Raw genomic sequence first — 13,226 nt, 5'->3', positions numbered from 1 at the left:
GTCCCATGGAGGATTCACAAATATTTTAAATTCAGGTTGTGGGTTTAACATTCACAGTGCATAAGGCGAAAGGTATATCAACTATGTATCTGCAACTTAATGTGAAAGAGAATTTTACTTTAGCAAATACTTTCTTTACATTGAGGAAAATGTCCTTAAATATATTTTCTTTAATTTTAGTATACTCAGAGTAGAGAGTTTCCTTTTATACAGGTCTCAAGAATTAAATAAAATTGACTCCATAGATCAGGGTTAAGAAACACATGGTAAAGTATGGTTTCAAAATACTTATATTTTTGTTTTCAATTAAATTCCCCCAAATTGATTTTCTTTAACAATGAATAGTCTTTATTCCACTTGGTAACATTTTTCATGTTAAGCAACATTATATGCTTGTCCTCTTTAAACATTTAAAACAATTAGGACATAGGGGCATTATCTAAAGTTTCAAACTGACAGAGAAGTCAGTTTACACACCTCCATCTTATGAATAGTGAATAAAATAAGGTATATTCTGCTGTGAATGTAATGAGAAAAAGTACTCTTACAGCAATAAAGTAGCCCTCCCTCTTTACCATTACTTGAATTCCATCACACAGAAGGCAAAGAAAACAACTCCAGTACTTCAATATCTGCTAAGGATGATCTATGGCCCTTGGAGTATATGTATATATGGACACACCCCACACACACATCTACATAAGTATGTATGTCTGTATGTATTTAATCAATACAATTGGAGAAATCACATACAATCATGAAAAAATACAATAAAAGCAATAAATGAAAAATACTAAGTGAATAAAAGTTAACACAAGCCATAGGAGATTTCAGAGAAGGGACAGTCCCATGGATAAAAGATTAAGACTTCAAGGTGAAGTGAGATTTGTTCTGAACCCTAAAGGACAACTATAACTGTGAAAGGCTGGGAGATGAAGGTAGGATATTCCAGCTTCAGAACTGTGAATTAAGATTTTTAAAGACGCATGCCCACCAAAGCATTTCAGTAAAAAAAAAAAGGAGATCACAGTGGAAGGGGGAAAAGAGCAATCTATGGAGGAGACCTTATATGCCTTTAAATTTGAACTGGATTCTGGAATTAACAATGAACCGTCAGTGGAATTTTAAACAAAGAAGTGATATGGTCAAAGCAGTCCCTTAAGGTCAAAAGGCAGGTATGCAGGCAATATTGGATAAGGAAGAGGCTGAAGGCAGTAAGTCATAATCAAAATGGTTTAGGAGAAAGTGACAGATTTAATATACTTTTGTTTATACTACTGGCATACAAAGGACAGGGAAGAATGCCAAAAACTCTCAGCCTATCACAGGTATGACTCACTTAACAGCAGTGTGGTTTTTGTAAATCCATTAATATCCAAAGATATTTTGATCTTTTGATTCTCAATAATTCAGGGCCCACACTTATGGGTGAACTTCAGCTTCCTCATCAGAGAACTAAAATCTCTAAAGCAGTATGTATGTAATAGTGTACCTAGCTTCTTTAAGATACCCCAGGGCTAAATGTGAATCTGTATCCCCTAGCAGTGGCTCTCAAGCTTTTTATTGAGCCAAAGAATTACCAGGGAAGCTATTTAAAATGCAGATTTCTAATCCTCATTTTAGACCTACAGAATATGCGTTTTTTTAAGATGTATCCCAGGTAATTCCTCGAGTCCATCTTAGACAAGTAATTTAAGCTCCCTAGCTTTGGTATCATTACCTGTAAAATAGGTACAATATCACTATCTTACAGAGGTGTAAGAATTAAATGATATAATATGTATTATTAAGTATCCAGGAATAGCTCTGGCACTTTGTAGATGCTAATATGATAGCTCTACCTTCTCCTTAATGTGTTAATTTTGGATTTACCGATACTAGGTTTCTTAAGACTAGAGGATAGTTTCCCAGTAGACTTACAGAGTCCCTATTTGTTCTATTAACTAATAAAAGAATATGGCACCTTAGGAGAAGCTTTTTTCTTCCTCTTTCTTTTCCACTGCAAAGAAGGTAGTTATTTGTGGTTTTCTTCTGTCTTTTCTCACAAAAAAAAGACTGGCCTTCAAACTTGGATCAAACAAGCAACACAGAGAAAGTAAGCCAAAATGAGTGAGGGAAGATGAACTATTAAGCCCATCCACTTCCAGAACTCTTCCCTAAAACTTTTCTCCTCTTTTTGCCAGTTTCTTGGCAAATTGGACAAGGCTGTGATGGTTAAGAGTTGAGGCTAGACACAGGGGTGCTGTAGGTGCTATCACGCTTCCAGAGTGTGCTTAACCTCCTGGTTCGCAGAGGGCAATGGCATGTATTCACTTGGATGCTAAAGACAAGCCCGTTTCTTGGCCAGGGGGTCTGACTACATGATGCAGGACACTGTATAAGAGGCCTCACATCTGACTCCCATTTAGAGTACAGAAGGCCCACTCTTGCAGCCATATCCTACATCCTGGCCCTTTAGTTACTTCTAGGAGGTCTTGTTGGTATATTAAGGAAGGAAAATAGGGTCAAATCCTAGCTTCACCACTGACTTAGCTGTGTAACACTGAACAAGTTATTTAACCCCAAATTCAATTTTCTGAAGTTAATTTGAAGCTGTTCTGTAGGCAGTGGGGAACTGATGGTTTTTGAGGAGGAAAGTAACAATCAAAATTAGCTCCCTTAACCTGCTGTATAGCACAGGGAGCTCAGCTCAGCACTCTGTGATGGCCCAGTTGGGTGGGATGGGGGTGGGGGGGAGGGAGGCCCAAGAGGGAGGGGATGTGTGTATGATTATGGCCAATTCACTTCACTGTGCAGCAGAAACTAACACAACATTGCAAAGCAACCATACTCCAACAAAAAATTTTTAAAAATTTAAAAATTAAAAAAAAAAATTAGCTCCCTTCCCCCAAAACAGTGGCCCTCCAAAAAAAACCAAACACAGACTAATTTTTTAATTTACATTTTTTCTGTTAAAATAAAAAACTAGAATTAAATTCTCAAAGTCTAAATTAGACTAAATATAAAACTGCTATACAACTCACTGAATGGATTTATAGTGTCCCTCAAAAGTATCTAGTCATCTTCCACCTTTTTCCTTTTTTCTAAATTCATTCCGCTCCAGTCTTCACTATCGTCACATGCACTTTATTCCATCAAACATCATTTTTCGGGATCAACCTACCTGAATAATCATTAAGCCTCTTTAGAGCTTTCCCAAACTTAAATATTGTCATTTTGATTATACACCCCAAAGCATTACTTTCCTTACTTTTTTTGTTTAGTACCAGAATGTTCTAAAAAGAAACAATAAAAGTTGTTTATTTCCCTAAAAAGAAAGATCAGTATATCCAATGGATATTAAGTTAACCACTTAATAAAACACATCAAAAACTACTCATCCGTATGTTAATTACCTGAAATTAGAACATAATGAATTAGTTAACCTAATACTTTGCCGTTTACTTCATGCTTACAAGATTATGCAAGAAACCAAAATGGCTTCTCATAACTTGTTTGCTTTCCAAATACTTCACATTTCAACCCCATATCCATACAGAGAGAGAAAATCCAAACATGCTCTCCTTACCTAAAATCAGTAGAGAGGGCTAAAAAGCATTATTTAAGACTTTTTTAGACCTTGAAAAACAGTTACACTTCCAATGTGTATTTAAATTACAAATCAGTTTTTATCCTGTGACATTGCTTCAACTTAAGTTCATCATAGTTAAATTGACTGGGCTACTGCTTCATCTTTCAAGTCAGATGGAGATTCTTTTGCATCAAGCCTCTTATTCAGGATTTCTTCTTCAGCAAAATTGACTGTTAAATTAGGTAGAAGTTCTCCAAGACTACATGGTATTGTGGTTCTCAATCTTTGTTCCACTGGAGAAAACCTAATTAGTGGTGAAAGAGACCGTTTTCTTTCACCAAGGGACATGCGTGAAGATGGTTTTGTATAGTCAATGTGCAAATCATGAGTGCCCAAAAAGTTAAGCATATCATCAGTTTGCGTGTATTGGGAAGTAAGGCTCAATTCTGGTTTGTGTCTTTCAAGTGTTTCAGGATTAGAGAGGCAAATTTCTTCCCTTTGCTTGGACAGAGATTTCTTCAGAGCCTCATATCCACTGCAAGTAGCCTGTAAATTAAAGTCTGATTCTGGAGTATTCTGTCTTCCTCCCACAACACCTTCTGGGAAAATGCCACTGTGCATAGGACTATTTGGTTCCAGTTTAAAATTGGCCTCTGTACTACTGGCGCTATTAAGACTTAAGTGACCAACTTCTTATGGAAGAGTTTCATGTAATGTGCCAAAATCACTATCTTTAAAACTGGAAGTAATTCCACTTGATATCTGAAAAGAGTTCCATAACATACTTTTATGCATGGAAAGATCTTTGTAAGAAGCTTTCGAGTGGTCTGATATTTTAATATACTCTTCTTCACTGCTACCTATCACATCTCTCCTATTGCCTACAGCAGGGGAGAATGTCTCTATTTGGCTAGTTTCTAAAAGCTTGTTCTGTAAAGCTGTACATTCCAAATCTTGCTTACAAATTATGTCCTTATTTAACAAATCTGACAGATTTTGTGTTGTTGGTTCACCTGTGCAACTGGTCAGCACAGGTTTCTGAAGCACACACTTGAGGCAAATCTGAAAAAACTTTCTCTTCAGGCAAATGAGAATGGCTAGAATCGGACACAGTGGTTGCTGAGAAAAAACTGGCCATGTTAAACTCTTTTTGATTATGCACCACAGGTAAGGATTCTGGCAATACTTCTGTATGTTCAGTATCCATTTGCATTGGTTCTGTACTTCTGTTATCTTCTATTTTAACAGCTTTTCTCCATGAGCTCCTGCTTTCACTTATCAAGTTTTCTGGAGTTCAGGGGATTTGATTCCTTGTTAAGAATGGGTTAGAAACTAGAGAGTCAATTAGTTCCTCTAATATTACTTCTTTTCCTTTAGAAGGCTGTGGTGAATCAGTTAAAACTGCCCTTGCAACCTCTTCTACCAGATGATCTTGCTCTTTTTGGAATGGATCACTTTTTTTAGCTGGCAGAGACCCTCCAAATGCACTACTCTTTGCAATATTTGATGATGAAGAGTCTTCCGCTTCAAATTCTGGTGTTTTCTTAGAAACTGTTTCATTTTTCTCTCTTGGAGTTGTGGACTTTGTGTCCTTTTCAAGTAGTGTAACACTGTTTCTATGTGATGGTGAAATGGGCTGCAGCAGGAAAGAAGCAGGGCTGTTGGCTAGATCACATTTAGTTTCTGGTATATCACTTGCCCTTCTGCAATCATTTTCCTGGGTATGTTGCTTAGGTGTATCTGGAAGTGAAGCAGGGTGCTGCAAAAGAATACTCTTCACATATGCTTCTTCTGAGGCAGGATCAAATGAAAGGGTAGATATAGGTGATAAAAGATCCACAGCTGGAGTCCAACCTTTAATTAGACTGAAAGGAGGCCGAGAAATTCTTTCCAATTTTTATGCCATTCTTCTTGTTTTTCAACAATAGAATGTCTTATGGTTGTGAGATCTTCTTTTATTTTATACCTCATATGCTTCAGATCTGACAGTCTTTCTCTCTGAAATTTGGTCTCTTTTTCAAGGAAGTGAAGGTCTATTGTCAGTCTTGCTTGGTTAGCCTGACAATGTTCATATTTCATTACTTTCAAGACTTCATTTAATAACTGAATAACTGTTAAGAGATTCAATTTTCCAGCCTCTTAAACATTTCCTGTGTGCAGCTGACACATTTGTTTCTCAATTTTGTCAAGAGCCTTGGAATACTGATAGCAACATTAGTTCCATCTAAAGTATATTGGTTAACAAGACTAAGGACTGAACTAACAACTCTCTCTTTTTCCAAAGCCGTGAGTGTTTCATTCACTGAAGCCCACAAAGACCAAACCTTTTGAATTTTCTCTTGTATATTACTTTGGTCATCATAGGGTTCCATTTTTTTAATTTGGTTTTGCTGTCTTATACATTCTGATCTCAAATTTCGTATTTGTTTAACTGACAATTGTGCATTTTCCTGGTATTTTCGGGTAACACAATCTTCTCTTTGCAAAATTTCTAAAAATCTGTTACGTGCTGCATGGCATCGGGCAATGCACTTGCACAAATCTTGTGGCTTTACGTTAAATGTCTATGTAAAATGTACAGAAGAATTTTTAGAATGGGTTTTTATATAATTTATTGCAACAAATCTTGCAAAGTGATACATCAGATGAATAAACTTAGGACCACCAGGAGAAAGAAATAGTGAACCAACAACTTGAGGAAAGCTACTTCCACATTCAGCAGAAATCTTTTTTAACCATTCACAGCAATGTTTCCGGAATTCAGTATCACTTTTTTGGTCAAATGGAGGCCAACAAAGTTTGAAAACTTCTTTAGTGAGAGACTGGTCAAGCGTTTGAAACAAAAAATAAGAAGCTATCTGAAAGGCATCACTGTTCAACTTGTCAAACATGTTCACTCCGAGGTGCGTGTGCGACACGATCCTTCCACCGGCTACAGTCGCTGAGCCCGGCTCGAAGCTAAGTGCCTGCAGATACATCCAGAGATGCTCATTCTCGAAAGAAGTGACCCAGGCCGAACTCACCTTCGCGGTAGGCAGGGCCCAGCAAAGGAAGAAAGCGCAGTCTCCAACGACTGAGAGGGCCCCTCAGGCTTTTTCCCTACGGGCATCCTGAGATGGCAGCGGCCCCTCCATTGCCACCACCTGATCCTCTCGCCCGGAACCATTTCACCTCACATGCCTCAAGTGGCCTGAGACTCTAAAGTCTCAGGGAATTAGAGCCTCTAACGGTAGTACTGCACAGCGGCCAAAGAGAAGTCACCACCCCTTGTATGTTATTTGTGCTTTCTCATGTTGCTTTTAATATTTTTTCTTTGTCTTTAATTTTTGTTAATTTGATTAACATGTGTCTTGGCCTGTTGCTACTTGTGTTTATCCTGCATGGGACTCTATCCTTTTGAGACTGAATGTTTCCTCTCCCACGTTAGGGAAATTTTTGGCTATAATCTCTTCAAATAATTTCTTGGACCTTTCTCTTTCTCTTTTCCTTCTGGGACCCCTATAATGTGAATTTATTGCATTTAATGCTGCCCCAGAGGTCTCTGATACTGCTCACTTACCCATTCTTCTGCCTCATTTATTCCACTATAGATTCCTTCTAGTGTATTTTTCATTCCAGTTATTGTATTGTTCATCTGTGTTTGTTCTTTAAATCTTCTAGGACTTGTTAAACATTTCTTGTGTCTTCTCGATCTGTGCCTCCATTCTTTTTCTAAGATCTTGGATCATCTTTACTCTGAATTATTTTTTGGGAAGATTGCCTAACTCCACTTCACTTACTTGTTCTTCTGGGTTTTTATCTTGTTCCTTCATCTGGAATATACTCCTCTGCCATCTCATTTTGTCTGACTTTTCTGTGTTTGCGGTCTCCTTTCCGCAGGCTGCAGGATCGTAGTTTCTCTTACTTCTGGTGTTTGCACCCTTGTGGGTGAGTTTGGGTCAGGGGCTTGTGCAGGTTTCCTGGAGGGAGGGACTGGTGCCTGCCCACTGGTGTGTGGAACTGTGTGTTGTCCCTCTGGTTGGCAGGGCCATGTCAAGGGGTGTGTTTAGAAGTGGCTGTGAGCTCAGTACAACTTTAGGCAGCCTGTATGCTGATGGCTGGGGCTGTGTTCCCCCTTTGCTGGTTGTTTGGCCTGAGGCATCCCAGCACTGGAGCCTGCAGGCTGTTGGGTGGAGCCAGGTCTCAGTGCCAAAATGGCCACCTCTCGGAGAGCTCGTGCCTATCAATATTTTATGGGGCCTCCACCTCCAGTCTCCTTGTCCCCCCTCTGTACCACAGCCAACCCACACCTCCCCAGGAGACCCTCCACACCACACAGGGTGGTCTAGCCCAGGCTCCTGTGAAGTCACTGCTTTGTTCTGGGTCCCAGTGTACGTGAAATCTTGTGTGCACCCTCCAAGAGTGCAGTTTCTGTTTCTCCCAGTCCTGTGGAACTCCTGCACTCAAGCCCTGCTGGCCTTCAAAGCCAACTGCCCTGGAGGCTCCTCCTTCTGATGCCAGACCCTCAGGCTATGGAGCCTGACCTGGGGCTCAGAACTATCACTACTGTGGGAGAACCTCTGGGATATAATTATTTTCCAATTTGTGGGTCTCTCACCCAAAGGGTATGGGATTTGATTATATCGCGGAAGCGCCCCTCCTACGACTTGTTGTGGCTTCTTCTTTGTCTTTGGGTGTAAAATTTTTTTTTTGGTAGGTTCCAGTCTTTTTTGTTGATGGTTGTTCAGCAGTTAGTTGTGATTTTGGTGTTTTTGTAAGAGGAGGTGAGCTCAAGTTCTTCTACTCCTCCATCTTGTCCAGAATTGAGGGGCTACTTTTAGTTTGGATGCTTTCTGCCTCTTTCGTCAGTGTGTACTGGCCATTATCCCCTTGATATGGGGTGCATAGGTGCAGCGGCCCTTGTATGCTCTCCTGGTATGGCAGGGGCAGGGGTCCACCCCCAACCATGGGTCTTTCAGTGGCAGCACTGGCCATGCGCCCCCAGGACAGCAGGGGCATCGATTGGCACCTGCTCCTGGGTCTCCCAGTGGTGGCTACGGCCCACGCATTCCTGGGACAGCAGGGGCAGTGATTGGTGCCTGCTCACCCCCCGTGCGTGCTCCCCATACGGCAGGGGCAGCAACTAGCTTCTGTTCCCAGGTCTCCTAGCTGCGGCAGGGCCCACTCACCCCCAGGACAGTGGGGACAGCAATTGGTGCCTGCTCACAGGTCCCCTAGTTTCAGTAGCGGCCCATGCCCACTTCTGGAGCCCACGATGATGGTGACAGCTCATGCCCACCCCAAGAGCTCATATAGTTGGTGTTCTGTTGCCTGAGAGCATGCACGCAGGGAAAGAAGCTCCTATGGCAGTCCCACCCCTGTCCTCGTGCACCCCCCAGTAATGGTGCCTTGCCCCTCTGGCACGCCCAGGTTCTTCCAAGTACACCCTCAGTTGCCACAGTCCAGCCTCTTCAGGCTGTCTCCCCACAGGCAACGCTGTTCCTCTCCCTGGGTCTGACCTCTGAAGCCCAAGCTTCAGCACGCAGCCCCCGCCCATACCAGTGGATGAGCATCTCAGGCTGGGGAGCACAGGATGGCAGTAGGTCACTAGGTTTTGCCTTCCGCAAACTGGTTGCTGCACTCTCCTCAGAGGCTCTGAAGTCCAGGCTGATCTCCCTGCCGGTGAGGGGACTTCCTAGGGTGCGAGAACCTTTCCTCCTTCACAACTCCCTCCCTGCGGCACAGGTCCCATCCCGACTCCTTTTTCTTTTTTTTTTCTTTTTTTTTTTCTTTTGTCCTACCTGGTTATGTGGAGGTTTTCTTGCCCTTTCGGAAGTCTGAGGTCTTCTGCCAGTGTTCAGTAGATGTTCTGTGCAAATTGTTCCACTTGAAGATGTTTTTTGGATGTGTTTGTGGAAGGAGGTGAGCTCCACATTCTACTCCTCAGGCATCTTGATTCCTCCTCATAATGCATATAATTTGTACAGAAATTTCTATTAGTCCAGAAAGTTTTTCATTTAACGTTGCTTACATTTTAAAGATAACTGCAGTCAGAATAATAGGTTAAAATGTGAGCTTTTATAAATAGAACAAAAATTACTGTTTGTATATTTATTGCCTTTCCCTTTCCCAAGGCCACTAAAGAGATTCCACTTTGTTTCTTCCCTACACTTGACTTATGAAAGGCTTTAGCAGGAAGCAATTTTGGGATTCTTCGAGAGCGGGTGGGGAGGGAAAAAAGGGTGAGGGAGTAATTTTTCTGGGAGCTTTATGGAGTGGGAATCTGGGAAAGCCTGGGTGTGAGGGAGTACATGAGAGAAGAAAGAAGGATTTTTTGAAATATTGTTCAAGAAATGACAATAAAGAACTTCAGTTATTTCGAAATTAGTCTTTGACTGTCATCGGGTTCCTCTGGCCACAACACAGCTTGGGATGAGAGAACATAGGTGAATGATTTAATAAGACTGGGAATATCAAAAGATTTATATCAGTAATTGAGATGGGAGTGTGGGGGCAGAGAGCACAAGCTAATATGGAAGTGGAAGGTGTTGCTACATTGATTGTTGTTCCTTTCAGGTATTGTCAATCAAGATTTGTTTATTCTTTTTTTTTAATTTATTTATTTTTTATTTATTTATTTTTGGCTCTGTTGAGTCTTCATTGCTGCACGCGGGCTTTCTCTAGTTGTGGCGATCAGGGGCTACTCTTCATTGCGGTGTGCGGGCTTCTCACTGCGGTGGCTTCTCTTGTTGCGGAGCATGGGCTCTAGGTGCGTGGGCTTCAGTAGTTATGGCACGCAGGCTCAGTAGTTGTGGCTCAGGGGCTCTAGAGTGCAAGCTCAGTAGCTGTGGCACACAGGCTTAGTTGCTCCGCGGCATGTGGGATCTTCCTGAACCAGGGATCGAACCCATGTCCCCTGCATTGGCAGGCAGATTCTTAACTACTGTGCCACCAGGGAAGTCCCTGTTTATCCTTTTAAGGAACAAATTATGTAGCTGATTTATGACCTACAACTTTTATAATATAAATAACAATTACACTTTTTTTTCTTGGGCACTGAATTTTATGTTGGCTTTGGGGAAGGGAACATAGGAAGGAGAAGTGGAGTAAAATTTCACTCAGTATGTCTTTCCTACATATGAAACAAACTTGGCAAGTCTATATTTTCTCTTTTTGTCCTGTCATCCATCATATTCTGCTCTATAATATTAGCCAAAGTGATAACATTTTCTCTAATTGGAAATGTAGGACATAGTCTGTAAAGTAACTAGACGTCAGATGCGTTCTTCAAGATTTTAATGATATCAATCAACATGGCAGTCATTTTCTTTCTTTTAACCTTATCTATTGTTTCAGCTTTCAAAATTAAATTTAGGAAGATACAACAGGTAAAAAGATTCCTAGAAGATTCCTAGAGTAATCCTTGACATAGTGTAACTGTTAAGAGAATGGTCTTTGATATTATTTATGTATGTAGCATAAACATTACATGCTATTTCTATATATAAATTTCCAAAAGGGGGAAGGGAGAGCAATTTTTATAGACTCACTGATACCTCAGATTTTTTTTAAAGAAACATTCCCTTTATTTGACTGGACTGTTTCATTTCATTATCAACATTTCTGATTTCATCTGGCTTAAAACACCTAGTATTACTTTAGAGAAGAATCGATCGGTCATGTAAGAAAAATGGTCGCTTGGGGCCTTTCAGTAGAACCTACCATGTAAGGCTAATCTTTCGTAGATTAGAAAGATGGATCACCAGTGTTCTTGTTTTTATTTCTGTGAATGCAGAAATTGGAAAAGGAATTGAAAACGTAGAGGTGATAAGGACTAATTCATTTATGCATTTTGTTGGTAATATGATCTTATAATGATAGTTTTACTATCATTAACACTCAAATTACTTCATGAACAAAATGAAATCTCAAATTTAGTAATTAGGTGAGTTCAGAAACAGGTACACAGCTAATGGTCTTGCAAACTAGAAAAAATCCATTAGTTGGAAATTATCTGTGCATTGTTTTCTTGCAGGGAACAAATCACAAGACAGTGGCATAGCAGAGATGGAAGAACTTCCCGTACCACATAACATCAAAATAAGCAACATTACATGTGACTCATTCAAGATTTCATGGGAAATGGATTCAAAATCAAAAGACCGTATTACACACTATTTCATTGACCTCAATAAGAAAGAGAACAAGAACTCCAATAAATTTAAACACAAGGTAAAATTCTAACACATCCTTATATACATTTGTATCTTAAAACTTTCTAAGTATGAGGACATTTTGAAAGAAGGAATAATGTTCTATTAATTACTAATATGATATATTTGACATTGAGAAGAATAAAAATTATATGTCATTTAAAAGCCCTATTCCTTCAAGAAATTGTGTAAGAAAATGAAATGCCAAATATATGGGTAAAATACATTTTTTTCTGGGAAAGCTGAAATCTTGACTCTCATACAAACATAAAAATTAACATGTGTTAAAGGTTTTCTTTAACACATTAATGAGGTACTACAGCCAATTCAAAGGATGATCCAGAAAAAGACATTTTTATGGATCAGGATATTGAAATAAATGTTTAAGTGGAGGCAGAACTGGTATGGGGTGGGGGAAGAGCAAGGGCAGGCGAGGAGGGTTTTACTTCCACTGGGCAAAATTCACTTGCATGTACTTAGACAAGAATAACTGAATTGTTATCAGTTGTCTACAAATTACAGAGTTGTAAAATAGATTCCACAAAATCAGAAGATAGCCAGAAGAGTGTGCTGTAAACAATTCATAGTTTTCCACTGAAGCACACGTTGTTCCCTGTAATAACTGCCAAATGGAGAATGTGATGGCAGCTTATAAACTGTAGGATATTTGTTAGAATACTTAAGGGCTGAAAATTGCTTTATGTGGTCAATTTTATTTTATGGTTTGAGAATAAAAATTAACCTTTAGGTGTTTTAGACATGTAACAATTCTCTGATATTTATTCTCTTACCTGTCTGCTTACCACATATCTTTTCTGATACATACCTCTCTTCAGAAGTAGCTGTAGAGAGGATAATAGTTATCTGGCTTAAGAATTCTTTCTTATGTTTCAGTATTTTCACTGATATGAAACTGATCTTATTTTAATATTGATACTAAATTTTAACTTGGCAAATCTTTTGGAAGAATTGTCTTATCTTGTCTGGAAATTATGCATTTTACTAGATGTGTAATCACACATACTAATGGTAAGTGAGGCTTATACACACAGATAAGTGTGATAGAGAGAACAAGATTGATGCCATTATTTTCCCATGTTCCAATTTTAATTATTCCTTCTAGTGTTGGATATCCTCTTTGCTGACATTTGCTTTCTTAAATTAGCTTTGAAATATTTAGTATTAAATGGTGAGGAGTCAAGATTTGACCCCCTTTCTTCATTCCACACTTAGAATACCATATCTTTGGAAATATAGTGAATACTCAACTAGCAGGTTTATTTACCTTATTAATCATTGTTTAAAAATACCTAAACTTTTCTGTGACCCATAGGCTCCATACTTGAATACAAGTAAAGCAAATGTTACCTCATTTGTATGTAAAACTGAATCATTTAAAAATATTTATTTAAAAAACATTCTGTCCCTTCACATATAAAATATTTAGTAATGGGCTACTCTGA

The 13,226-nt window shown here is 39.4% G+C and overlaps 2 protein-coding genes across 2 annotated transcripts in view; one reads left to right on the top strand and one right to left on the bottom strand.

The window, feature by feature from the left end:
• The window catches only part of PHYHIPL (phytanoyl-CoA 2-hydroxylase interacting protein like), a 93,351-nt gene that overhangs the window by 69,967 nt on the left and 10,158 nt on the right, over positions 1 to 13,226 (top strand). The window contains exon 2 of the mRNA XM_061181751.1: positions 11,586 to 11,782. Within this exon, the coding sequence (XP_061037734.1) occupies positions 11,586 to 11,782 (197 nt within the window). The remainder of the gene's footprint in view (positions 1 to 11,585; positions 11,783 to 13,226) is intronic.
• LOC133091382 (HAUS augmin-like complex subunit 6) lies at positions 3,707 to 8,569 on the bottom strand. Its single transcript, XM_061190979.1, is given in 5 exon segments — positions 3,707 to 4,630; positions 4,632 to 5,436; positions 5,538 to 5,763; positions 5,766 to 6,644; positions 8,386 to 8,569. Coding segments are annotated over 5 exon segments (3,018 nt in total).

Source organism: Eubalaena glacialis, chromosome 1 (genome assembly GCF_028564815.1).
Source record: "Eubalaena glacialis isolate mEubGla1 chromosome 1, mEubGla1.1.hap2.+ XY, whole genome shotgun sequence".
NCBI classification, from domain to species: Eukaryota; Metazoa; Chordata; class Mammalia; order Artiodactyla; family Balaenidae; genus Eubalaena; species Eubalaena glacialis.
This window is presented reverse-complemented; position numbering and strand designations above follow the sequence as displayed.